A 27,528-nucleotide genomic window follows, 5' to 3' on the forward strand; every position below is an offset into this window, starting at 1 on the left:
ACTTCTATGCCTCTTTAGGGTGGTAAGCTTAAGTACTTAACTACTAAACTCAAGCACTTGGACCTCGTGAAGTCGTAAGTAGACACTAAAATGGTATAAAATACCGACAGGTTGTTAAATAAGACACATATGCAACAGTTAGGTATCTTTATTTCGAAACGTTTCGCCTACACAGTAGGCTTCTTCAGTCGAGTACAGAAAAGTTGATAGAAGCAGAAGAGACTTGAAGACGATGTAATCAGTCTATCACCCTTGAAGTTTTGAGGTGATCAGTCCCTCAGTCTGGAGAAGAGTATTGTTCCATAGGACTGATTACATCGTCTTCAAGTATCTTCTGCTATCAATATTTCTGTACTCGACTGAAGAAGCCTACTGTGTAGGCGAAACGTTTCGAAATAAAGATACCTAACTATTGCATATGTGTCTTATCTAACAATTCGTAAGTACATCTGACCCAAGGAAGAGTAGCCTTAGTTCCTTTGATCAAGGGCCCCTGCAAGGCACTTCTCCTTAACCCCTATGGGGGACTTTTACGGGAAAGGTGGTGGTGTCCACCCACTGGCTGACTCATGTACCAGCTGGCCACCTTCCGCACCACCACCTGGCACTGCCATGGATACGAACTGATGCCAGGCGGTCTCGCCGCCCTCCTGGTGCCATGATGCTGCGGTGGTGCCAAAGTAACGAATGGTACCCACTGATGCCAATGATGACTGGTACCAAGGTGATGTTGGTTGGTACCAAGGTGATATTGATACCAAAGCGATAATGGATGGTACCAAGATAATGTTGGTTGGTAACAAGGAAATGCTGGTTAGTACCAAGGTAATACTGGTTGGTACCAAGATAATACTGGTTGGTCTCAAGGTGATACTGGTTGGTACCAGACATCAAGTGTCACGTTCAGTGTGAGTTAGTGCCAGGCGGGGACAAGTGATGCCAGATGGCTCTGGTGGTTGCCAAGTGTCATGTATGCTGGTATAATGTAACCTATTCTAAGGTAACTTTATACGACTCTCATGCTCGTCTGTCTTATATAGTTTATTAATGTAAGTTAACGTAATTATGGCCAGGGTAAGTTGTGTATCAACAACTAGTACACTTCTTCAACATGAAGTGTATCAACAACTAGTACACTTCTTCAACATGAAGTGTATCAACAACTAGTACACTTCAACATGAAATGTATCAACAACTAGTACACTTCAACATGAAATGTATCAACAACTAGTACACTTCAACATGAAGTGTATCAACAACTAGTACACTTCAACATGAAGTGTATCAACAACTAGTACACTTCAACATGAAGTGTATCAACAACTAGTACACTTCTTCAACATGAAGTGTATCAACAACTAGTACACTTCAACATGAAGTGTATCAACAACTAGTACACTTCAACATGAAGTGTATCAACAACTAGTACACTTCAACATGAAGTGTATCAACAACTAGTACACCTCTTCAACATGAAGTGTATCAACAACTAGTACACCTCGCTTTCTCGCTCTCTCTCTCTCTCTCTCTCTCTCTCTCTCTCTCTCTCTCTCTCTCTCTCTGTGGAGTATACAGTATCAATATCTTTATTTGAAATCTTTATGTCTTTCTTTAATTTCCGAAGAGACCTATTTAAGTTTATCTCTAATTTTAGTGTATTATCACAAGGAGAAACTTTTAATAATTTAACATTACTTGGGTGGCCAAGTAATGTTAACTTGAGCTACATAGTCAGACATGTCATGAATAAACAACACTCTTCCTCTTTTGTGTTATAATAATGATAATAATCTCATCTGAATTAACACTTTCTACAGCATCATTTTCTTAAATATGAAAAGGAATAAAAAATCTTTGGAAAAAAATAGTGAAAAATATATTATACAAGGTCTGAAAAGTTTCAGACTCATGTCTGAGACAGGTTTTCACACTATATGGACAACAGAGAAATCAAGCTGACTGACAAAATAATAGCACTGGTCCATCGCTGGCCCTAACCTCATGCTCTTCGCTCTATACATGTTTATTTAAGTAAAAATGACGTTCCAACTATAACTTACTTATCTACGTTTCATTACAGGCGTAAGAATTGTAAGTGAGAAGAAGCAGGATACTAGCAGGCTCTCTGCCAAGTATGAATGGTCTCGCGATTAGCGAACACAATTTCGAGCCATCAATACTCGTTGCGCTTCATATAATAATAATAATATTATTATTATTATTATTATTTATTGTAACCACGAACGAGTGGTATTGATCAATAACAACACTGCGCTAGCCAAGGATTCGAACCCATGTTCTACTGGCCTGCCTAATGTTAAGCGAGAACCACATTTGGTTCTCGCTTACCATGAGGCAGGCCAGTACAACATGGGTTCGAATCCTTGGTTAGCGCAGTGTTGTTATTAATATTAATAATAATAATAATAATAATAATAATAATAATAATATTATTATTATTATTATTATTATTATTATTATTATTATTATTATTATGCTTCAGTCTGTCAAGTTGTGAGCTGAACCCCTGCAGAAGCCTACTGGAGAGAGAAAGAGAGAGGATAAAGAGAGAGAGAATGATGGAGAGGCGAGGGAACAGTACAAGTACACTCCTCTCTACAAAACAAGAAAAACATTTACCTTCACCACTTTAATAAAGATTAAGTGAAATTCGTCTTGGGCATTTACCCCCACCACCAAAAGGCGTATAAAGTGTTGATGAAGGCAGTAATACTTCCGCTGAATGTTGTGACGGAGACTCATCTCTCACACAGGCTGCCTCAGCGCCCCTTCAACCTTTCATCGTTTCTCTTATTTTCTCTTCTTTTCTCTTATCTAAAGAGCGCAAAATTTCTGGAACCACTCAGCAGCCTTGTCCGGACAAATAGTGTTTTCTGTGTTGATGGATTTAAGGGGATATACCTCTTCGTGTCGTAGTCTTACCTCTGACAGCCTTAAACACAGTTCCTGATGTATGTGAGAGATACTAATGTGAGTGTTAAGACATTTACTGAGGACATTTTTCACCCAACAGCGGCTTCTTCAGTACGGCGAGAATGAAAAAGCCTTTGGTGGGCGAAACTTATCCCCAGTGTCTTAATACTCACAGAAGTGTCTTTCTCACATACTTGTCGGTGTTACGCACCAGCTCTGACATACAGTTCTTGCTGATAGTCACAGAGGCTGACTCTCTCGTTCTACAACTTGCTTCTTCCATCCCCAACACAACTACAGGCACAACGGGAGGTCATAACCTTCCATGTGGGGGTATGTAACAGGATCTATATCGGCGAGACAACCCGAGATATGAAGACACACCTTCAGGAACACAAGTACGGTTGCATATGCATACAAAGTGGACAAGACTAACAACGCCCGTGTTACCAAACGTAGCCTTCAATATCCCCTCATGGTCTGGTGAAAACCAAAAATGATTGATCACAGAAGCGACAGAGCAAGACGAAGATGCACGGCGGCAGTTCCTATCCACCTCACCGAAATAAATAAAAGAATTCAGAAGAATGTATACATTACCAAATCCTATCGCAACCGCTATCCAGGATCAAGACACAAAACAACATTCCTACACTTGACACAACACTCCTACACTTAACGAAACACTCCTACACTTGACACAATACTCCTACACTTAACGAAACACTCCTACACTTGACACAATACTCCTACACTTAACGAAACACTTCCACACTTGACACAACACTACTATACTTAATGAAACACTCCCACACTTGACACAACACTACTACACTTAATGAAACACTCCCACACTTGACACAACATTACTACACTTAATCAAACACTCCCACACTTGACACAACACTACTACACTTAATGAAGCACTACTACACTTAATGAAGCACTCCCACACTTGACACAACACTACTACACTTAACGAAACACTCCCACACTTGACACAACACTCCTACACTTAACGAAACACTCCTACACTTGACACAACACTCCTACACTTAACGAAACACTCCCACACTTGACACAACACTACACTTAATGAAACACTCCCACACTTGACACAACACTACTACACTTAACGAAACACTCCCACACTTGACACAACACTCCTACACTTAACGAAACACTCCCACACTTGACACAACACTACTACACTTAACGAAACACTCCCACACTTGACACAACACTCCTACTCTTGACGCCCAGATGCAGAACATAAACACCAGCCTGGGTACTGCCCAGGTGTGTCTAAAGGTACACACCAGCCTGGGTACTGTTCAGGTATGTCTCCAGGTCCATACCAACCTGGGTACTTTCCAGGTGTACTTACAGGTACACACCAGCCTGCGTACTGCCCAGATGCGCCTACAGGTACCTACCAACCAAAAATAAAACAAGAACATTTGGTGTAGGTGGGAAGCGGCACATAACGTGAATGCGAGTATTCTTAGGCTCATAACGTAGTTTTAAAAATATAAGTGCTAGTAAACAACGAATATGCAGTATTTACAAACTGATTAATATATGTATTCTTAGATATATAATGTAATCCGAATTTCACTCTCCTTCCTCCTAGCTTTTCCTTTTCTTCCTTACACATTTTTTTTTTTGCCATCTTGGGAAATGGTAATTCCCAAGTGATAGAACTCCAGCTCCGCTAAAAAGAAACCTTCAAAGCTGCAATAGCTATCGATGAACCTGTAAAGGAATATTTGATGCTATCCTCATTGCCTTACTGAAGACTCCAGCTCAAGCTGACAGATTTCAATACTATGTATGTACACATCCTGAGTGATGAAATATGACATGGGAAACATAGCTAGCTGATATTCCCATTATGTAACTATTATACAGAATGGGGAGCAGCACATTGCTGATGTATCCAACGTTGCTAAATAAAAAAAAAAACATGGCGTGAGGGAGAGATAGGAAAGGCAGGACCCCAGCCTCTCAAAATAACTGGTAGAGGGTAGTGCAACGAGGGGAGGGCGAGCGAGACAAGTATTTCCCCTCTGTCAACCTCTTTCTCTCATCCGGTGCCCCGTGGCCTGGTGGCTAAAGCTCTTGCTTCACACGGCAAGGGTCCGTGGTTCGATTCCCGGCGAGGGTAGAAACATTGGGCGTGTTTCCTTACACTTGTTGTCCATGTTCTGCATCAGTAAAATGCGTACCTGGGTGTTAGTCGACTGGTGTGGGTCGCATCCTGAGACAAAACTGACCTAATTTGCCCGATATGCTCAGCATAACAAGCGGCTTTCTATATAGTAGTATGTCATTGATGTCAGCTAGGACTGTATACCTTGTACGTGTACCTTTAGAAATATATTATTATTATTATCATCATCATCCCTCACTCCACACTGTGTACACGACAGAGGGACGACCCCTAGCGTGGTCGTCACATTCGTCACCCGAAACACGGGTTCAAAAATAGATGTGATACGACTATTTCACGTCAGTCAGGGCATGATTTAATTAGTATATAAATGGGGAAGCGCTAAACCAGTAGGGGCCAAACAGCTAGATCTCTCAGCAATGAAATTTTAACCATGGATAGGTATGGTGGCTCTAGTTCCTTGGAAGCTGAAAGTCAAAGGCGGGACCAAGAAAATGAAGTAATTATAAAAATATCTAGAAATAGGTGATTACAAATAAGCAACTGCGTGCAGGGTCGCATGCCAGACACATGTGCAGAAAATCATGAACGTCACCTCGTTTATCAGCAAACCCAGCAAATGCAAAGTTATGAAGACTGTGAAAGGGGTAAGAGGCACGGAACTGAATATAGACTATTGGTGACAGAGGCTGCAGACTTCACCCAAGACGGAAAACCTAGGGATAAGCATAGTGCCAAGCACGTCGACGGAAGCACATGTCAGTCGAATAACCTTTCCAGCCAAAGCTCGCTTGGCAAATCTAAGAGTAGCCTTCATAAAACTCAGTAATGGGTCATTCGTGGTCCTTTACACAAGTTAGGCCCATACTGGAATATATAGCACCAGTGCAGAACCCACACCTTATAAAACGTGGTAAGAAACTGAAGAAAAGCAAAGACATGCGACGAGGCTGGTTCCAGAGCTATGAAGAGATGCTAAAAGAATTAAACCTGACGACGTTAGAAGGCAGGAATTCCATGGGAGACAACGTACAAAATACGTACTCAAAGAGAAATTGATAGGATAGACTGTCTGAAAGGCAGGAAACAGGCACACGAGGGCAGCAGTTCGAAGTTAAAGACAGATGAATCTTGGGATATCTGGAAGCACTTCTTCACACACGGAGTGGTTAGTAGGGGTAATGAGCTGGACGCAGTGCTAGACACAAGCTTCGTACATAATTTTAAAAGTATGACAAGGCTCACGAGGCTAGAAGAGAGTAATCTGACAAGCGGCAAGTTGAGAGGTAAATCTGGCCAAGCAATATGATAATCCTGATGACAAGAAATTTTCCAAATTTTCCCTGACAAAATACCACCACCACCCGAGCCCTGACACGACCACTGTATGTAAGTACTCACAAGGTAATTGCGGCACTACTACCACTACTCAGCAATGCCACACCAGCCTGGTTAAGCAGGCACTCAGCCAGAATATCTCGTGAATGTAGCCTAGAGGTATTTTACTGTCCGCATAGAATCAGTAAATCATCTTAACTACTGGGACATCCTCCAAGCAGATTTAGAGCAGAGACGAACCATATCTATACTCTGTATACAAAATAGTCTATTCGGTACACTAAACTAATAAATTAGTCAAGTGAGAGATCCGCCAGGCACAAAATAAAACCAACGATGCCACAGGTGAGATCAAAGAACATTACCATAATAAAGATTGGATTCTAGAATAGGGCTTTGAAGAAATTCTTGCAAAAGATGGCTGAAACAGCCGGGTTATTCTGTCTATTTGGATCTGCACACCGCAAGCAACAATAGTCTGATTGACTGGGGAGTTAACAGAACACACTGGCGTCATTGTTGTCATAGCTCTCTACAGTTTCTTACTCTTTTTAAAGCACACTTCTCTTCCTGACGCTCAAATGTAATTATTTACAGCGTTATTCCTGTGAAACCTAATAATGTCAAACTCATAACTGAACTTCATGAATCATTAAAGTTTTGTATCATTAACCAATGTTAATTAAGGCTTCACGACACAATAACGTGTAATTCTAGGGGATTAGCCAACTTGATTAGGAATTTAGTCATGCAGGCGAGTACACACAGACACACACACACACACACACACACACACACACACACACACACACACACACACACACACACACACACACACACACACAAACACACACACACACACGCACACACACACACACGCACCACACACACATGCACGCATGCACATACAACATGCCTAGTGTCTAATCGACATGTGCCTAGGACCAGATGGTAACTAACACACACATACACACACGCACACACACATCGGTTACCAGGAGGTGTGGAAAGGCCAAAGCCAAGTGTGCTAAAGGATGGGAAATGTATATAAGGCAAAGGACCCAGGAAAGCAGGGAGTTTATCCGAAGAGCCAGAAATGAATATGCATGGATAAGGAGAGAAGGTCAGCGTCAATACAAGTATGACATAGCATCAAAAGCCAAATCTGACCAAAAGTTGTTATACAGCCACATCAGGAGGAAAACAACAGTCAAAGTCCAGGTAATCAGGATGAGGAAGGCAGGAGGGAAGCTCACAGGGAACGACAAGGAAGCATGTGAGGAGCTCAGCTCACGGTTCAGGGAGGTATTCACAGTGGAGAAGAGAGGCTTCCAGTAAGCCGAGGTGGTAGGGTGCACCAGCAAATGCTGGACACACTACACATAATCGAGGAAAAGAAACTGTTAGGGGAACTAGATACCTCAAAGGCGGTAGGCCCAGATAATATCTCTCCTTGGCTCCTGAGAGAATGAGCAGATGCACTTTGTGTTCCACTAACAACAATCTTCAATAAATCTATTGAAACAGGGCAATTGCCTGAGGTGTGAAAGACAGAAACGTAGTCCCGATTTTCAAGAAAGGAGACAGACCAGTGTCGTTGACAAGTACAGTATGTATGGATAGTATGGACAATGAGAACCTTCAAAACCTAGGATGCCAAGCCCATGATGGTTCTCTTCAAATCGCTTCTTCTCTCTATGCTGGAATATTGCTGTACACTAACAGCCTCTTTCAAGGCAGGCGAAACTGCAGATCTAGATAATGTACAGAGAACTTTCATGGCACGCATAAATACGATAAACCACCTAAACTACTGGGAACGGTTGAAGTCCCTTTCTCGCCTGGAACGTAGGCGAGATACATAATATACACTTGGAAAATCGTAGAGGTACTAGTCCCAAATTTGCACACGAAAATTTCTCCCAACGAAAGCAAAATACTGGGCAGGATATGCAACATCCCCCCACTGAAAAGCAGGGGCGCCACAAGTACGCGAAGAGACAACACAATAAGTGTCAGGGGCCCAAGACTGTTCAACTGCCTCCCAGCATACATAAGGGGGATTACCAATAGAAGCCTGGCTGTCTTCAAGAAGGCGATGGACAGGCACCTAAAGTCAGTACCTGATAAGCTGGGTTGCGGATCGTACGTCGGTCTGCGTGCAGCCAGCAGTAACAGCTTTGTTGATCAGACCATGATCCACCAGGAGGCCTGGTCACAGACCGGGCCGCGGAAGCGTTGATCCCTGAAACCCTCTCCAGGTATGTAAAGTTATGGAGAAAATTGTCAGAAGAGCGGTGGAGCACCACCGCTCTTCTGACAACCAGGACAACTTCAGGGAAGGGAACTCCTACGTCACAAACCTACTGGAGTTCTACGATAAAGTAACAGAAGTAAGACAGAAGAGAGAGAGGGATGGGTAGACTGCATCTTCTTGGACTGTAAGAAGGCTTTCGACACAGTACCACATAAGAGACTGGTTGAAAAGCTAGAGGAGCAGACAGGAATAACAGGGAAAGTACTGCAATGGATCAGGAAATACTTGACAGTAAGGAAACAACGTGTTCTGGTACGAGACAAGGTGTCAGAGTAGGTGCATGTGGCGAATGGAGTTCCACAAGGGTCAATGCTCGGTCCGGTGCTGTTCTTGTATATGTGAATGGCATGACGGAAGGGATAGATTGAGAGATAACCCTGTTCGCAGACGATGTGAAGCTAATGGGGAGAATACAAGTTGACGAGGATCAGGTAAACCTACAAGGGGATCTGAACAGGTTGCAAGCCCGGTCCGACAAATGGCTCCTGGAGTTTAACCCCAACAAGTGCAAAGTTATGAAGCTTGGAGAAAGAAAAAGAAGACCACAGATGGAATACAGCCTAAGAGGTCAAATGCTACAAAACTCACTCAAGGAAAAGGATCGTGGGGTGAGTATCATACCGACCACATTTCCTTTGTCGCACATCAACCAAATAACTGCTGCATAATATGGTCGCCTGGCAAACCTAAGAATAGCGTTTCGACATCTAAGTAAGGAGTCATTCATGACAATGTACACCGTGTACGTCAGGCCCATATTGGAGTATGCAGCATCAATATGGAACCCACACTTGGTCAAAAACGTCAAGAAATCAGAAAGTGCAAAAGTTTGCAACAAGACTAGTCCCTGAGCTAAAGTGAGTTTGTCCTACGAGAACAAACCTGACAACACTGGAGAACAGGAGGGAAAGAGGGGACATGATAACGACTTATAAAATATGAGAGAAACTGACAAGGTGGCTAGGGACAGAATGTTTCAGAGATGGTACATAGAAACAAGGGGTCACAGATGAAGTTGAAAATTCAGCTGAGACATAGGGATGTTAGGAAGTTTTGCTTCAGTCATAAGAGTTGTCAGGAAGTGGAACAGTCTGGAGAGTGATGTAGTGGAGGCAGGATCCATACATAGCTTTAAGAAGAGGTACGATATAGCTCATGGAGCAGGGAGAGAGTGGATCTAGTAACGACCAGCGAAGAGGCGGGGCTAAGAGCTATGAGTCGACCCCTGCAACCACAAATAGGTGTATACATACACACACACAAACTTTCTCTTAGTGCTGAATATATATATATATATATATATATATATATATATATATATATATATATATATATATATATATATATATATATATATATATATATATATATATATATATGTCGTGCCGAATATGTAAAACTGGTCAGTTAGCAAGAACTCTTTTAAAATTAAGTCCTTTGTAAAATTTTCTCTTATACGTTTAAAGATATATTTATTTCATTAATGTTAATGTAAAAATTTTTAATTTTGCTCCAAAAGAATCTTAGAAAACTTACCTAATCTTATTATAACAAGAACAATTTATTTTAGCCTAACCCAACTAAATATATTTTAGATTTGTTTACAGTAATTTAATACTAAACAAACACAGTGAAATATATTTTTTTCGTTACGTTCAGAATGATTTTGGCGAAATTATTGCATACACAAATTTTCACTTGTCTTATATGAGCGTTGCTATTTAAGCCAAGATCGCAAGTTCTGCCTATTCGGCACGACATATATATATATATATATATATATATATATATATATATATATATATATATATATATATATATATAATCATGTTTTTTTGTAACTTCTTAATGTTTATAAGAATTCGCAGACGTTAAATGCAACAACACATAGACAGAACCGCTAAACTCCTAGTAATAAATGCCAAAACACACACACACACACAAACACATGGCACAAAGGAGTCATCAAAGTGGATGCCATGTTTATACAAGTCACTCTATTTGGCCACCTACACATCATACAGCTAGTTGGCCACAAGAACATGAAAAATTAGCTCAATACTTGTATAAAAAGCTTACTTTGCCAGATTAATCTTTGTCTTATTTATGGTTACAAGTTTACTGGCCAACTGGTGCTAATTATAGCTTTGGTTTGCGTCAGTCGCTAATGACCAATCCAATTATAAGACCTCTAGTGCAGATAATCTGCAGCTAAATGAAGGCGGTTGTGCCAGAGCTGTCACACACACACACACACACACACACACACACACACACACACACACACACACACACACACAGTGGAAAGGTTTATTCCCAAGGGCAACAGAAACAATGGGAAGACCAGAACGAGCCCCTGGTTTACCCGACGGTGTAAGGAGGCAAAAACAAAGTGCAATAGAGAATGGAAAAAGTACAGAAGGCAGAGAACACATGAAAACAGGGAGGCAAGTCGCAGAGCCAGGAACGAGTATGCACAAGTAAGGAGGGAGGCCCAGCGACAGTATGAAAATAACATAGCATCGAAAATCAAGACTGACCCGAAACTGTTGTATAGCCACATCAGGAGGAAGACAACAGTCAAAGACCAGGTAATCAGATTGAGGAAAGAAGGTGGAGAACTCACAAGAAATGATCAGGAGGTATGTGAGGAGCTAAACAGGAGATTTAAGGAAGTTTTTACAGTAGAGACAGGAAGGGCTTTGGGAAGACAGCACAGAAGGGAACATCAAGAGGGAATATACCAGCAAGTGTAGGATGACATACGAACAACCGAGGAGGAGGTGCAGAAGCTGCTAAGTGACCTTGATACCTCAAAGGCGATGGGACCGGACAACATCTCCCCATGGGTCCTTAGAGAAGGAGCAGAGATGCTGTGCGTGCCCCTAACCACAATCTTCAACACATCCCTTGAAACTGGGCAACTACCTGAGAAATGGAAGACAGCAAATGTAGTCCCCATATTTAAGAAAGGAAACAGAAATGAGGCACTAAACTACAGACCTGTGTCTCTGACATGTAATGTGTGCAAAGTCATGGAGAAGACAATCAGGAGGAGAGTGGTGGAACACCTGGAACGGAACAAGATTATAAATGAAAACCAGCATGGGTTAATGGAAGGCAAATCCTGTGTCACAAACCTCCTGGAGTTTTATGACAAGGTAACAGAAGTAAGACACGAGAGAGAGGGGTGGGTTGATTGCGTTTTCCTAGACTGCAGGAAGGCCTTTGACACAGTTCCCCACAAGAGATTAGTGCAGAAGCTGGAGGATCAGGCGCATATAACAGGGAGGGCACTGCAATGGATCAGGGAATACCTGACAGGGAGGCAACAACGAGTCGGGGTCCCACAGGGGTCAGTTCTAGGACCAGTGCTATTTTTGATATATGCGAGCGACATGATGGAAGGAATACTCTGAAGTGTCCCTATTCGCAGATGATGTGAAGTTGATGAGAAGAATTAAATCGGATGAGGATGAGGCAGGACTGCAAAGAGACCTGGACAGGCTGGACATGTGGTCCAGAAACTGGCTTTTCGTATTCAATCCTGAAATATGCAAAGTCATGAAGATTGGGGAGGGGCAAGGAAGACCGCAGACAGAGTATAGGCTAGGTGGACAAAGACTACAGACCTCACTCAGGGAGAAAGACCTTGGGGTGACCATAACACCGAGCACGTCACCGGAGGCACACATCAACCAAATAACTGCTGCAGCATACGGGCGCCTGGCAAACCTGAGAATAGCGTTCCGATACCTTAAGAAGGAATCGTTCAAGACACTATACACTGTGTATGTTACGCCCATACTGGAGTATGCAGCACCAGTCTGGAACCCACACCTGGTCAAGCACGTCAAGAAGTTAGAGAAAGTACAGAGGTTTGCAACAAAGCTAGTCCCAGAGCTCAGGGATATGTCGTACGAGGAAAGGTTGAGGGAAATCGGACTGACGACACTGGAGGACAGAAGGGTCAGGGGAGACATGATAACGACATACAAGATACTGCAGGGAATAGACAAGGTGGACAGAGATAGATGTTCCAGACAGGGGACACAGAAACAAGGGGTCACAACTGGAAGCTGAAGACTCAGACGAGTCACAGGGACGTTAGGAAGTATTTCTTCAGTCATAGAGTCGTCAGGAAGTGGAATGGCCTAGCAAGTGAAGTAGTGGAGGCAGGAACCATACATAGTTTTAAGAAAAGGTATGACAAAGCTCAGGAAGCAGAGAGGGAGAGGACCTAGTAGCGATCAGTGAAGAGGCGGGGCCAGGAGCTGAGTCTCGACCCCTGCAACCACAATTAGGTGCGTACAATTAGGCGAGTACACACACACACACATATATATATACAAAAAGTGTCTGTCGACAAGTGCCTTTGACAACCGGTAACTAACATATGAATGCATGCATGCAATACATTGTATGTGTGTGTGTGTGTGTGCACTCACCTAGTTGTGGTTGCAGGGGTCGATTCACAGTTCTTGGCCCCGCCTCTTCACTGGTCGCTACTAGCTCACTCTTCCTGCTCCATGAGCTTTATCATACCTTTTCTTAAAGCTATGTATGGATCCTGCCTCCACTACATCATTTCCCAGACTATTCTACTTCCTGACAACTCTGTGACTGAAGAAATACTTCCTAACATCCCTGTGATTCGTCTGAGTCTTCAACTTCCAATTGTGACCCCTTGTTGCTGTGTCCCATCTCTGGAACATCTTGTCTCTGTCCACACACAATGTGTGGACAGAGACCTATTTGTGGTTGCAGGGGTCGATACATAGCTCCTGGCCCGGCCTCTTCACTGACCGCTACCAGGTCTTCTCTTTTTCCCTGCTCCATGAGCTTTATCATACCTCGTCTTAAAATTATGTATGGTTCCTGCCTCCACTACATCACTTGCCAGACGATTCCACTTCCTGACAACTCTATGACTAAAGAAATACTTCTTAACATCCCTGTGATTCATCTGAGTCTTCAACTTCCAGTTGTTACCCCATGTTTCTGTGTCCCATCTCTGGAACATCCTGTCTGTCCACCTTGTCAATTCCTCGCAGTATTTCATATGCCGTTATCATGTCTTCCCTAACCCTCCTGTCCTCCAGTGTCGTCACCCCGATTTCCCTTGTGTGTGTACTCACCTAGTTGTGGTTGCAGGGGTCGAGTCATAGCTCCTGCGTGTACTCACCTATTTGTGGTTGCAGGGGTCGATTCATAGCTCCTGGCCCCGCCTCTTCAATGGTTGCTACTGGGTCCTCTCTCTCCCTGGTCCATAAGCTTTATCAAACCTCGTCTTAAAACTATGTATGGTTCCCGCCTCCACTACGTCACTTTCTAGGCTATTCCACTGCCTGACTACTCTATGACTGAAGAAATACTTCCTGACTTCCCTTTGATTCATCTGAGTCTTCAACTTCCAATTGTGACCTCTTGTTTCTGTGTCCCTTCTCTGGAACATCCTGTCTTTGTCCACCTTGTCTATTCCGCGCAGTATTTTATATGTCGTTATCATGTCTCCCCTGACCCTCCTGTCCTCCAGTGTCGTCAGGCCGATTTCCCTTAACCTTTCTTCGTAGGACAATCCCCGTAGCTCTGGGACTAGTTTTGTTGCAAACCTTTGCACTTTCTCTAATTTCTTGACGTGCTTGACCAGGTGTGGATTCCAAACTGGTGCTGCATACTCCAGTATGGGCCTGACGTAAATGGTGTGCAGAGTCTTGAACGATTCCTTACTGAGGTATCGGAACGCTATCCTTGGGTTTGCCAGACGCCCGTACGCTGCAGCAGTTATCTGATTGATGTGCGCCTCAGGAGATGTGCTCGGTGTTATACTCACCCCCAGATCAAATTTCGGCAGACATAAATGCCGTGAATCATCATTAATCGCCATTTCAGACACCATTAAACAGAACAAAGACAGCTTCATTATCTCTGAAGTACTAGCAAAAGTTCTCAAAACAAACCCCGGGATCACAGCAACTAAAGTTTACCTCCACTTCTACTACTACTTCTGTTATGACTACTACTACTACTACTACTACTACTAATAATAATAATAATAATAATAATAATAATACCACCTGCAACACAAGCCAAACTTGTATACATCGTTTAGAAAACCGACAAGTAGATGAATGAGACACTTCTGCAACATTTGGGCATCTATATTGTGGAAACGTTTGGCCAGCTAGTGACTTCGTCAGTCCAATACAGAGGAGAAGAGTGGAAGATGATGAGGAGTTTGAGGCAGAGTCTCTAAGCCTAGATATGATGTACTCAGTCGATCAAATTTGATCAAAATTGATGGACTGAACACATATCCAGACTGAGGGACTGATTACCTCAAACTCCTCATCTTCCACCGTTCCTCTCTATATTAGATAGATGAAACCACTAACTGACGAAACGTTTCCACAATAAAGATGCCCAAGTGTTAGAAAAAGTTTCATTCATCAACGTGGGTCTGTAGACCTACTGCAGTGCTTATGCTCTTTCACCTCACATTATTACTTACATATACTTTTTGTCCTTATATTGTTTGTATTGGTTCGACACAGCTCTTAGAATGAAACGTTGATGCAATAAAATATCACATTAATTGGTATAAACCTTGGTAATAAATACCGACAAGTTGGTTTAGAAAGACACGTAAGCAAACACTATAACATATTTATTAGAAAACGTTTCGGTCCTGTGTAGGCGAGACAGGCAGAGATCTTGCAGTCCGCCTGAATGAGCATCGAAATGCCTCTAACAGAGACGATGTAAGGTACGCCTGTGTCCTCCACAGAGACTCCACGGGGCATTTGATGAACTGGAACGAGGCACAACTCGTTCTCACCGAACCAGACCTCAGACGCCGACGGTGCCTAGAAGCCTCACTAATCGCCGTCACCGACACTATAGAACGCAACACTGGAAACTACAAAATTTCAAAAACATTGGCATACATGATACTTAAGCAGCACCAACCCAACAACACAGGAGTCACATGATTTCATCGTCTACCCGTCCTCATAGGCAGAGGTTGCTTTAAATAACTAAATAAATAACAAAAAGGCACAATACCGTGACTGGAACGATACACAAATAACCCGCACATAAAAGAGAGAAGCTTACGACGACGTTTCAGTCCGACTTGGACCATTGACAAAGTCACACTAACAGAGGTGGAGCAGGACGGCTATATATAGGCAGGAAGAGGTGGAGGTAGTAGTAGTAGTAGTAGTAGTAGTAGTAGTAGTAGTAGTAGTAGTAGTACAAGAATTGTATATAATACCGACAGGATGAAATGACACATGCACAGCACCCGGGCATCCCCACCATAGACGTTTCGGGCGAAACGTCCACAACAAAGACAACCAGACGCCGCACATGTGTCTTAATTTCATCAGTAGTTGTAGTAGAAGAAGAGGTAGTAGTAGTGGTAGTGGTAGAAGTGGGAAATAAGGAAGACGAGCCAGTCAAATACAAAGGAAGGGGAGCACTGCAAGAGAGCTAGAAACCCACAGAGGGAGAGCAAGCGCACCGAGGTGCGTGAAAGGGGAAGTGGTGAAATAAAATAAATGAAGAAGGAACAGAAACACGAGACAGGAGAGAGAAAGACAACCCAGAGGAGAAAAGGAGAGAGGAAAGGGGAAGAGAAAGAAGAAAAAGAAGAAGAAGAAGAAGAAGAAGAAGAAGAAGAAGAAGAAGAAGAAGAAGAAGAAGAAGAAGAAGAAGAAGAAGAAGAAGAAGAAGAAGAAGAAGAAGAAGAAATGAGGATTCAGGTTAAGTCACGGGTGTTCTGAAGTTTGGAGCATTTTACAATGTAGTGGGAGAGGAAGGCATCTACAGAGACGAAGCCAGGGCTAAGGTTCATACAAGGAAAGTTGTGTATAAGAGAGGATTCAACTAAACGTAGAGGTTGCTTTGATAAGGACCTGCCTCGCATGGGCTAGTAGGCCTTCTACAGTGTTCCTCCATTCTTATGTTCATATGACATTCCTCAGGTCACGTGCGTCACATCTCACTCTCCGCCTATATATATAATGTCTTTCTACCTCTGTATGTTAGAAGTGATCAAGGTCCCAGGACCGAAACGTTTTCTAATAAATATGTTATAGTGTTTGCTTACATGTCTTTCTAAACCATCACATTAATTGCATATGTATCCTTTTACACCCGACGTCCACGGTTCACCTTTCTTCATAGACCCATCTGCAAAATATCTAAATACACTCACTTCCTCATGCTCCTTCACCCAATCCATTATCCCATCACACTGCTTTATTTTCTAAGTTCACCTGTAAATTCCTTCTTTTACATATCCTACCAAACTCCTCCACAAGCCTGTGCAGATTTCCTTTAAATCTCCCAAAAGAAGTGTGCCTTCGGCAACATCAACTGTGGCAACGCCCACTTCGTATCGGACTCATTATCTTTTAATCCCGCACCTCTCCCCAACACCTTAGTACTCACTCCCTTTACAGCCCCATCAAATACATATACTCAACAACTATGGTGACATCATCCATCTCTATGGAAAATAGTCTCCCTCTCTCCTACATACCTAACCAGAGCCTCATTCTCTGTCTGAATTATTGACTTCTTTCGTTAACATATTGCCTATTCCATACATGTATCTGCCACATTGCCTCCTATCCACTTTATCATATGCCTTTTATAAATACATAAATGCGACAAGTAGTTCTTTATCCTTATCTAATTACTGTTCACTTATATGCCTTCAATGTCTACATTAGGTCTACACGTTCCTTACCCTGCTATATCCTCTTTGTTCCTCTGCGATCCTACTTTCTGTTTTATTCTTAACTCTTACATTTTACCTGGTATACCCATGGACTTATTTTTCCCTTATACAACGATACTATGTATGCTTTCTGTCATGCATAAACTGAACAAATTCACTAACCACTCCAACACTATAGCCTCACTATAGCCAGCACTATAACCTTCTCCAGGTATTCCCTAATTTGCTTTCCTTTGCACCCCACCACTCTTTTAACCTCTTCACATACTCTGCCTTCTGTACCGGAGCATCATTTTAAACTACAAAAACCTCTCTCTCTCTCATACGCTAGCATTTTTTTTTTTACCATACCATCCTCCTGGCCTTATTCCATCGATCATTCCTTTTTCCCACCTGCACCCATCATCTTTTACTCACAAAAATGTCACAGACTAGTACTGCATTCTTAAATCTATCCATACCTCTTCGAACCCCTAATTACCTGTACTCTCTCTGGCCCACTTTCGTTCAATAGTTCCTTAGATCTCCCACTGTCTCGTCGTTTACTTATTCACTTCTCTCTTAGCGGCCGATGATATTCTTGTACTTCATCTGTCTCTTACTCTTGCTGCAGTTACTACTAAATAATTATCTGACATATCAGTAACTCCTCTTAAAACATGTACATCTTGGAGGCTACCAACCAACCTTTTATTTACTAACAGTTTAGCTGACTGCTGTCAGCTAAACTATTAGTAAATAAAAAAATGCCTATTACCAAACCTTTCCATACATAATTCAGTTAAGAGACCACTCATCATTTACCCATGGCACTCCAAAATTACCTATTATGCCATAGTTAGAGAATCTTTACTATGTATTCTATATTATAAACGATTTTTTCTTAGCCGCTGATTACTTCAAATAGTAATATTTTATATTCTAAAAATGGAGGCTACGCTCGGAGGTGGGGCGTGAGAGCGAGCAGGCCGGGTTGCCAGGAAGATGCTCGTAGCCGGACAACAGGAGAGCCTAGCAAGAATGTGGCCTTGAGGACCTTGCTGTCTTCTGGTTGTGCTGCACCAGCTATAATTGTTCGACACCACCGCCCAGTAGCACTGCTGGCTCAAATTCCACCTACCCCTCAGCATCTGTATATACACTATGCCTTCTATTCCTTGCCTTGATTTCACCTTGAAGGAAAATAATTTATTTTTTGTTAGGTCGTATTCGAAGGTCCTATTTCACCGTAGAGCAAATATTTGAAAGTGTTTGCTTGGTTTGTCCTTGGTGAGACACCGTGCAAAGAATGCAAGCCAGTAGATAGCTACGAAAAATAAATAGACTTGTGCATTCACTTTCCGCGATTCTCACAACACTAAATAATACTTAATAGCTAGCGAGAAGCAACAAATATAAAAATTATACGAAAGCTCTAAATTTAGCTACCGATAACTTCAGAGGCGATAATCTTTCCTCGATGTAAACAAAACAAGTGTGAGACGGTGGTAACATGATAATGCTGCCCATTCTGCTTCCCAACGGTTAGCGGGCCAGCCCAGCAACATACAGCAAAATATAATAACTTTTTTTTACATAAGCTTTAAGAGTACAAAAAGCATATACTTTCTTTTGAAAAAATTGTATCGCTAAACAAGAGCGTTTTCGATGTAGCTATTTTCTCAGTAAACAATAGAATTAACAAGGGGTCTTAAACGAGGTGGAGACATCCTGGAAGGCAGACAGAAGACTGCCATTAACTATTTAAAATGGTACTTACCCCTGCAGAAGAACCGACAGCCTCTCAAAGCGGCATACCAATATAAACACAGCACTTCACATTACACATTAACCACTGACACTTGAGGAAAACTTACACCAATACACTGCCACATAATCATTCTCATCAATCAGATTTTCCAGCTGCTTAGCATTTACATCCTCGATAACATCGGCCTTAGCACTATGAGCAAGAGCCTGGCCCGCCAGCAATACGAGGCCCAGAGCCACCAGCGTTCCTCTGAGTAGTCCTATCATTGTGATTTACTGTAGTTTGTCCTTAAAAGTTAAGACCTTCAGCCCTTCGTCAGCCCAAGGCCTCGCGAGTAAGATGAGAATTTCTTTTGACTGATGTTAGGGAGGTGTTCCCGGGAGGTTGGGATCACACTGCTAGGAATGAGAGCCAGGGCCATCAACAAGGGCCGGAGGTGTGGTCCTGCCGGCACCGACTGCCTCTGGGGTCTAAAATAACCTAGAGGTACGTGCCCGTCAAATGCCCCCCGCGCCTGAAGGCGGCGCCAAAGTTTCACCCAGTTTCGTTGATTTCGGCAATATACTGGCTAGTGTGTACCCACGGGAGGTGTCTAGTGCCAGAGCCTATGTGAAATTATTATGTGGCATTAACATAGTGAAGTAGTTCAAATGAGATAGTAGAAAATGACAATCCTAACTCGCTAGGAGCAATATGGTTAGTAACAGAGCGCTGTGGAATAAAGGGTTAGAGTAGAGTAGGCGGAAGTGCCCTCTGGTTACCCACCCTTCAAATAGGCACCCGAAAATACTTGTGAACAATGCCATAATGTTCTGCTGGCCACCGCTAATACCGAGGATTTGTAATGAATGATGTGCGGATTGTGAACACAGTCCTAGTAAATAAATACTGTAATAGGAACATCTTACATAAGATCGGTTTTCGATACAATCCCCACCTTATCAATGATATATCGTAGTTATATGAGCTATCGTAGTGTTATATATATATTGTATGAAACAATATTTTTTCAGTTTATATTAACGAATATATTGTACGATACAGTATTTTTTCAGTTTATATTAACGAAAAATATAGATTAACGATAATGCATTATTTAAATTACTAGAATAAAAACATATATGCATAACAGAAAACATCAATTAATATTTAAACAAATACAAAAATTAAAGGCGTAATGTAATAAGAGTTTTTCGTTAATTTCGAAAATCTAAATTTTGAAGGCTAAAATAAGCTAACAATTCTAATTTTAAAATCAACTTAGAAACAGGGCCAAAATTGATAACGAATGATGGTAATTACACCCAGGTGCCGATAATACCTTCTGTCTGGATATTACCGATTCGAAATCTGCTTGGGAGAATCTATAATTGAAGCCTTTTTATCCACTTCTCCGAGGTTATGGCCCCTCAAGGGAGGTTCCTTGATGCTGGTGAGGGGCTCTTGATCTAGGAAATTGGACCTATGCTCCGGTTCCCTAAATTGAGCCTGAATACTTTCCATCCCCCCACATGCGCTTTATAATCCTACTGGTTTAGTGCTCCCCCATGATTATAATAATAATAATAATCCGAGGCTATGGGTCCCACAATTTAAACCTAAGGTGGACCCCATCATTCATATATATTATATTTATATATATATATATATGTGTATATATATATATATATATATATATATATATATATATATATATAGGTAGTAGGTTGGTAGACAGCAACCGCCCAGGGAGGTACTACCGTCCTGCCAAGTGAGTGTAAAACGAAAGCCTGTAATTGTTTTACATGATGGTAGGATTGCTGGTGTCCTTTTTTCTGTCTCATGAACATGCAAGATTTCAGGTACGTCTTGCTACTTCTACTTACACTTAGGTCACACTACACATACATGTACAAGCACATATATACACACCCCTCTGGGTTTTCTTCTATTTTCTTTCTAGTTCTTATTCTTGTTTATTTCCTCTTATCTCCATGGGGAAGTGGAACAGAATTCTTCCTCCGTAAGCCATGCGTGTTGTAAGAGGCGACTAAAATGCCGGGAGCAAGGGGCTAGTAACCTCTTCTCCTGTATGTATTACTAAATGTAAAAGGAGAAACTTTCGTTTTTCCTTTTGGGCCACCCCGCCTCGGTGGGATACGGCCGGTGTGTTGAAAGAAAGAATATATATATATATACACACATTAATATATATATATATACATTACACATATATGTATATATACATTACATATATATATATATATATATATATATATATATATATATATATACATTACATATATATGTATATATACATTATATATATATATATATATATATATATATATATATATATATATATATATATATATATGTATGTATGTATGTATATGATGCATTCAATCTGACCTCATTAGTATTATAATCAAGGGGGAAGCGCTAAACCCGGAGGATTATACAGCGCCTGGGGGGGGGGGATGTGGAAGGCATTCAGGCTTAATTCGGGGAACTGGAACACAGATCCAATTCCCTAAATCAAGAGTCCCTCACCAACATCAAGGAACCTTCCTTGAGGGGAATCTGACCTCAGTATTTTTCATTTACCTTGCTGATGTTTCTTTTCGCTCTTCACAGTCTGAAATTGAGCTCAGCCTCTCCAGAAACTGGTTAGATCCGTGCCACGTATTTTCTTCCCAGAATATTCCACCGGTTTTTAATTTTTATTGTAGAAATTAGGATACTGGATTCCTTGCAATTGCGAATACTTTTTCTGACTTGCTTCACTTCTTTAACGCTGATATTTAACTGTTTTGTTTTGGGGAGAGCTAAACCCGTAGGGATTATACAGCGCCTGTGGGAGAAAGCATTCAGGCTTAATTTGGGGAATTGGAGCACAGATCCAATTCCCTAGATCAAGAGCCCCTAACCAACATCAAGGAGTCTCCCATAAGGGGGCTGCTTTATTATCATTACTATAATCAGGTGGAAACATCAACTATTATGGGGTCAGATAACGCATGGGAGGTAATCATATTCGATTCAAGGAAAGGGTTGACAGTCCCACCTCCCGGAATCAAAAGCCCCTAACTGGCATCAAGGTGCCTCCCGAGTTTTTTTTTTATGGCTCATGACTTAAGAAATCGTAATGACACGATTGCAAATAAACCCGGCCGGGGGTATGGTTTTTTTATGGCTCATGCTGTATTATCCATTATCCTTGTATGAAGAGACGCCATTCACTTGAATACAGGCATACCTGTCTTGAGATTGCCCATCAACCGATGTACATCGTAGTTTATTTCATTAGCAGCATAAAGAATCATGAGCACAAATCCTTTGTAACACCGAAAAATCTTAGCTATTGAAACCAGAGTTAAAAAGTGTGACATAAATTATGCAAATTATAATTCGCATATTATTTACTACTGTAGAGAATTTTCACAAGAACACAATCTCGAATTAACATTCCAACCACACTCAGGGGAGAACACTGGATACATACGAACCAAAATTGCAACTTACACAAGTTGTCGTATCCTGGAGACTTGTGGAACTTGAGGAACACTGGAGTCGCATACAATGTCCCTCCTTCAATACCCACCGTCTCAGCTCCTAACTCACTCGCAGGACCCTGGATTACAATTATTATTATGATCAAGGGGGAAACGCTAAACCCGTAGGATTATACAGCGCCTGAGGGGGGATGTGGAAGGCATTCAGGTTTAATTCAGAGCTGGAGAACAGATCCAATTCAATAAATCAAGAGCCCCTCACCAGCATCAAGGAACCTTCCTTGAGGGGCCCTGGATTAGAAACATTGTTCCTGCATATATATTACGAAAATTTACGTCAGTACAAACTGATTATTAGTGGACTATATAATTATAAAGTTTAAATGAACTTAATTTACTGAAATATTTTGTTTTGTCTTTTAGGCTACAATCATTAATCACATTATTTCATATTAAGGACAAATGATTACATAACAATTTAATACATTAGTGGTATATCCTTACGCCTTCCATAGTAGGATCACTAGAAAATTGTCCAATATCAAATAACCTTACCTGTTGTGTGGTTTGTAATATACACTGGAAGGTCAACCTATATTATTGAAGTCGCGCGACAGCAGACAATATGGCGTCTGATTCACAGCTCTCGCATCGTATTTTCTGTCGTCAAATCACTAGGTTCTTCCATTTCATGCTCTAGCTGGACATTTATAGGTGTCTGTCCTCTTCCCTATAATTGTTGCGTTGAATTAACCGCTAATGTTACTACTGGACACTACAAAATTAGAGAAACATTCACGAATCTGCCGACTCCATTTACTCCCAGTTTTGCTTCTCTACTTTCGTATCTTGTATACATATATTTATTCAAATTTAGTGATATTTCTAGGTGTCTAATAAATTTTCCTTATTAGAATATTAATTTCTTCAATATTTCAATAATTCCACTTTATTTAATTAACTTATTACATTTTATATGAAAATATAAGGAATATGTTGTGACTTATCACCTTTTAAAAGTCACACTAACATTAAACACCTGCATTATTATATAAACATTATTATTCCTATCAATTATTATATTTAAATCATAGGAAAATTGTCAAAAGTTTCCACACCTACTTCATTAAATGTTTAATTGAATGAAGGAAGCTATTCACTGCAGTATACTATTTATTTGGTAACTATAAGTTATTATTATTATTATTATAATCAAGGGGGAAGCGCTAAACCCGGAGGATTATACAGCGCCTGGAGGGGGGGGATGTGGAAGGCATTCAGGCTTAATTCGGGGAACTGGAGCACGGATCCAATTCCCTAAATCAAGAGCCCCTCACCAACATCAAGGAACCTTCCTTGAGGGGAACTATAAGTTAGAAATAAACGTAGTCCTAAAATTAATTATAAAAAAAGTAAATATTTGCATGCATATATTTAGACATTATTATTATAATCAAAGGGGAAGCGCTGAACCCATAGGATTATACAGCGCCTGAGGGAGGGGGTGGAAGGTATTCAGGTTTAATTCAGGGAACTGGAGCCCAGATCCAATTCCCAAGATCAAGAGCCCCTCACCAGCATCAAGGAACCTTCCTTGAGGGGTTAGATATTTAAGAGACAAATATGCATATTATGCAATACATTTACTAAAATGTCGCTGCTAGGATACCCAAAATGTGGCAGCCTCTCCTGGCATCATTAAATTAGTATATTGATTTAATGTGAAATATATGGAGTTCCTTAGCCTCAGAGAAATGTGTGTGTGTACTCGCCTAAATGTGGTTGCAGGGGTCGATTCAAAGCTCCTGGGCCCGTGTGTGTGGAAAACCTGCTGAGGGGCTCATAAATACGTACCTCATATGTGGTGGCTGATTTATGTTTGGGATGCCCTCGTCATATCAAAATAAATTTGAAATAAGCCGCCCTCTACTGTACCACACTTTATTACCATGCAGTCTCACTCACTGTTAAATGATGATAGGAATACTGATGATTATTATTGCTGATGACTGGTGATAACGATAATGATCGATGATATGATTGATGACAATTTATTTTTATTAATATACTATGTTATCATACATAGATTTTTATATGGGAAAGTGATAATATAACTCATAAGATTTACACAGCACCTGGGAAATAGGAGTTAATTATATCTGATCCTAGGAGTATACCTGGAGTACCAGTATACCTGGAGTACAAGTATACTCCAGGCGAAGACGGTACCTCCAATTTCTTGCATCGAGATCAAAAGCACAAGGAGGAAGGAGTATAGATGTTGCCTAACATTTTTGGTAAATAGCTCCACAGCTTAGAAGATTTTAACCTCTTAAGGGTAGGGTACCACATCAGTGAAGGGGTTTTGACCCAAGCAACTGGAACACTTCTCCTTGGATCTAACGTCATTACTAAGTGCTATGTGACAAAGCTGGGTTAAACACTTCCCCATGATTAATATTAATATTATATTTTTTTGGTAAAATTGTATTGCTAGTCTGCAATAACATTATATAGTCACTGTCCCTCTTTTTTCCTGCAGCACCTGGGAGGGGAGGATGGAAGGTATTCAGGCTTAATTCAGGGAACTGGAGCACAGATCTATTTCCCTAGATCAAGAGCCCTTCACCAGCATCAAGGAACCTCCCTTGAAGGATGGCTTTGGAGAAGCTGATGGAGATTATGGGGAAGGGGGCAGAAGCTGCCTCCTAGGTGCTGCCTGATTTGTACACTAAGACCTGTTATCCAACCTCAGTGCATTTCAAAGTTCAACCCTGTCTTAGGTGTAATACTACTGCCCATGTAAAACAAATATGCAGTGACAAGAATATTTTTATTAAGGAAACATTTAGCTGTCCAAGGGACTGATGAAGCCATCAATGGCAGAAACGTTCCCTGAATAAAATGTTCCATTTACCACATGTATGCCTTTCTTACATACCTGTTGGTACGTAATATTCTCTAGATTGCAGTAGCTGGGGTGTTGGAGTGTTTGAGCTGCATTTACAAAGGTTGTGAGTTGTGTTTATGAAGGTTGTGAGTTGTTTAAGAAGGTTGAGACTCAGCTCTTGGATTCCACACATAACAGTCCACTTACAACCCAGTTACTTATTCACAAATAACCCGCATTTTGGAGACGAAACTATAGATGACATTTCATTCATGTCTGGACCATTTTCAAGTCACAATCCTAGTGAGAGGATGGGTAGAAAACCATAAGACAGGTCAGGTGGAGAGGGAGTCAGAAGATAGGTAAGTTGATGCAAACTTCAAATGGGTCAGCTGAGGAGAAAGTCAGTGGAAAGCCATGGCATTGTGACTTTTATTCTTCTTAAGCTCATATACCTAATTGCTTTTATATAAATAAAGGCAACAGATGTAAGGAAATATGCATAACATTTCCACTTGCCCCAGGATTGAATCTGGATCTTTCAGTTGTGAGCCGAAGGTGCCACCACTTAAACACAAGCCACTTATATTACTAAGACAAAATGTTCAATGACTGAAGAACTCTACTGATGAAATTTTTAAAGGTGAAAATAAGATTTAAAGCTGCTTTCCACATCACAAGGTTTGCTATGCTTTTCAAGTTATCCTCTTGCAAGTAACACTGAAGGAGACTAGTGTCACGACACATGAACTTGTAGAAGATGGACAAGCAATTTGACCTATCAAACTCAAGGGCAGCAGAAATAAAAAAATGCTACTCAGATGTCTTAAATTGTTCATACATCATAGCTACTACTAAAATGATGTGTTGACAGTTCACAACAAAATCATTCAACATTGCATACATCATAAGCAATACCATCCTGGAGCTAATCTCTTCATCTTTTAATCACATTATGTCATGGATGGCAGACAGTTCTTTTTTCACTAGTGTTAACATAGCTGTGACTGCTTTTAAGAGTTCTCCTTTCAAGGGGGTGCCTTGATGTCGGTGAAGGCCTCTTTGATTCGAGGAACTGAAGTCTTTCTCCCATTCCATGGATTGAATCTATTTACCTTCCATTTTTCAGGTGCTGTATGACCCCCCAGTGAGTTGAGAACTTTCCCATGAATTTTGTAATGATATTTCAAAAGTTCTACTCTTGAAATATTATTACTGACTGACTGGTCAACCAGTCTGTTGTAGGCAGTCTGCGGATCTCTATATCATCACAACTTGGTTTATCTGTTACATATTTAAGTAAAAGTACAGCATTTTCTTGACAGCTTCTGGCTTTGTTCTGGCAATATTTCTAAACTGTTGTATTCTGAGCACCTCTGCAAAAGCAGTGATAATGTGTGAGTGTGGTGAAAGTGTTGAATGATGATGAAAGTATTTTCTTTTTGGGGATTTTCTTTCTTTTTTTTGGGTCACCCTGCCTCAGTTGGAGATGGCCGACTTGTTGAAAAAAAAAAAAAAAAAAAAAAAAAAAAAAAAAAAGGTTTAAAGTCTTGAACCATGAATATTGACAATGATTTATAATTTTACCTTTGGCACCCTTGTGCTTCACTATCTCTCATTCATATATCACTCTTAACTTGATTGGTTTGCCCTTATTTTCATCCATGCAAAGTTTTGAGATAAGATTTTGTTCAGATTTTTAGCCAGGAGTGTTAGCAACCCAGAATAACCCAATAAAGTCAGTGTGTTATCAGGGACTATCTCTCTTATTTCCATTAGGCACAATCAGGGTACAACCCACAATAGTTTACTAGTAACCATGTACCTACTTACCGCCAGGTTAACAGGGGCAGCAGGTGTAAAGACACATGCCCAACAATTCA

General features: G+C 41.1%; 1 protein-coding gene across 1 annotated transcript in view; it reads right to left on the minus strand.

Moving 5' to 3' along the window:
* The window catches only part of hlk (hulk), a 118,231-nt gene extending 98,487 nt beyond the window's left edge, over positions 1 to 19,744 (minus strand). Inside the window, exon 1 of the mRNA XM_070092126.1 lies at positions 19,368 to 19,744. Within this exon, the coding sequence (XP_069948227.1) occupies positions 19,368 to 19,527 (160 nt within the window). The 5' untranslated portion in view covers positions 19,528 to 19,744. The remainder of the gene's footprint in view (positions 1 to 19,367) is intronic.
* Positions 19,745 to 27,528: the final 7,784 nt, after the last annotated feature.

This window comes from Cherax quadricarinatus, chromosome 38 (assembly GCF_038502225.1).
Source record: "Cherax quadricarinatus isolate ZL_2023a chromosome 38, ASM3850222v1, whole genome shotgun sequence".
Lineage (NCBI taxonomy): Eukaryota > Metazoa > Arthropoda > Malacostraca > Decapoda > Parastacidae > Cherax > Cherax quadricarinatus.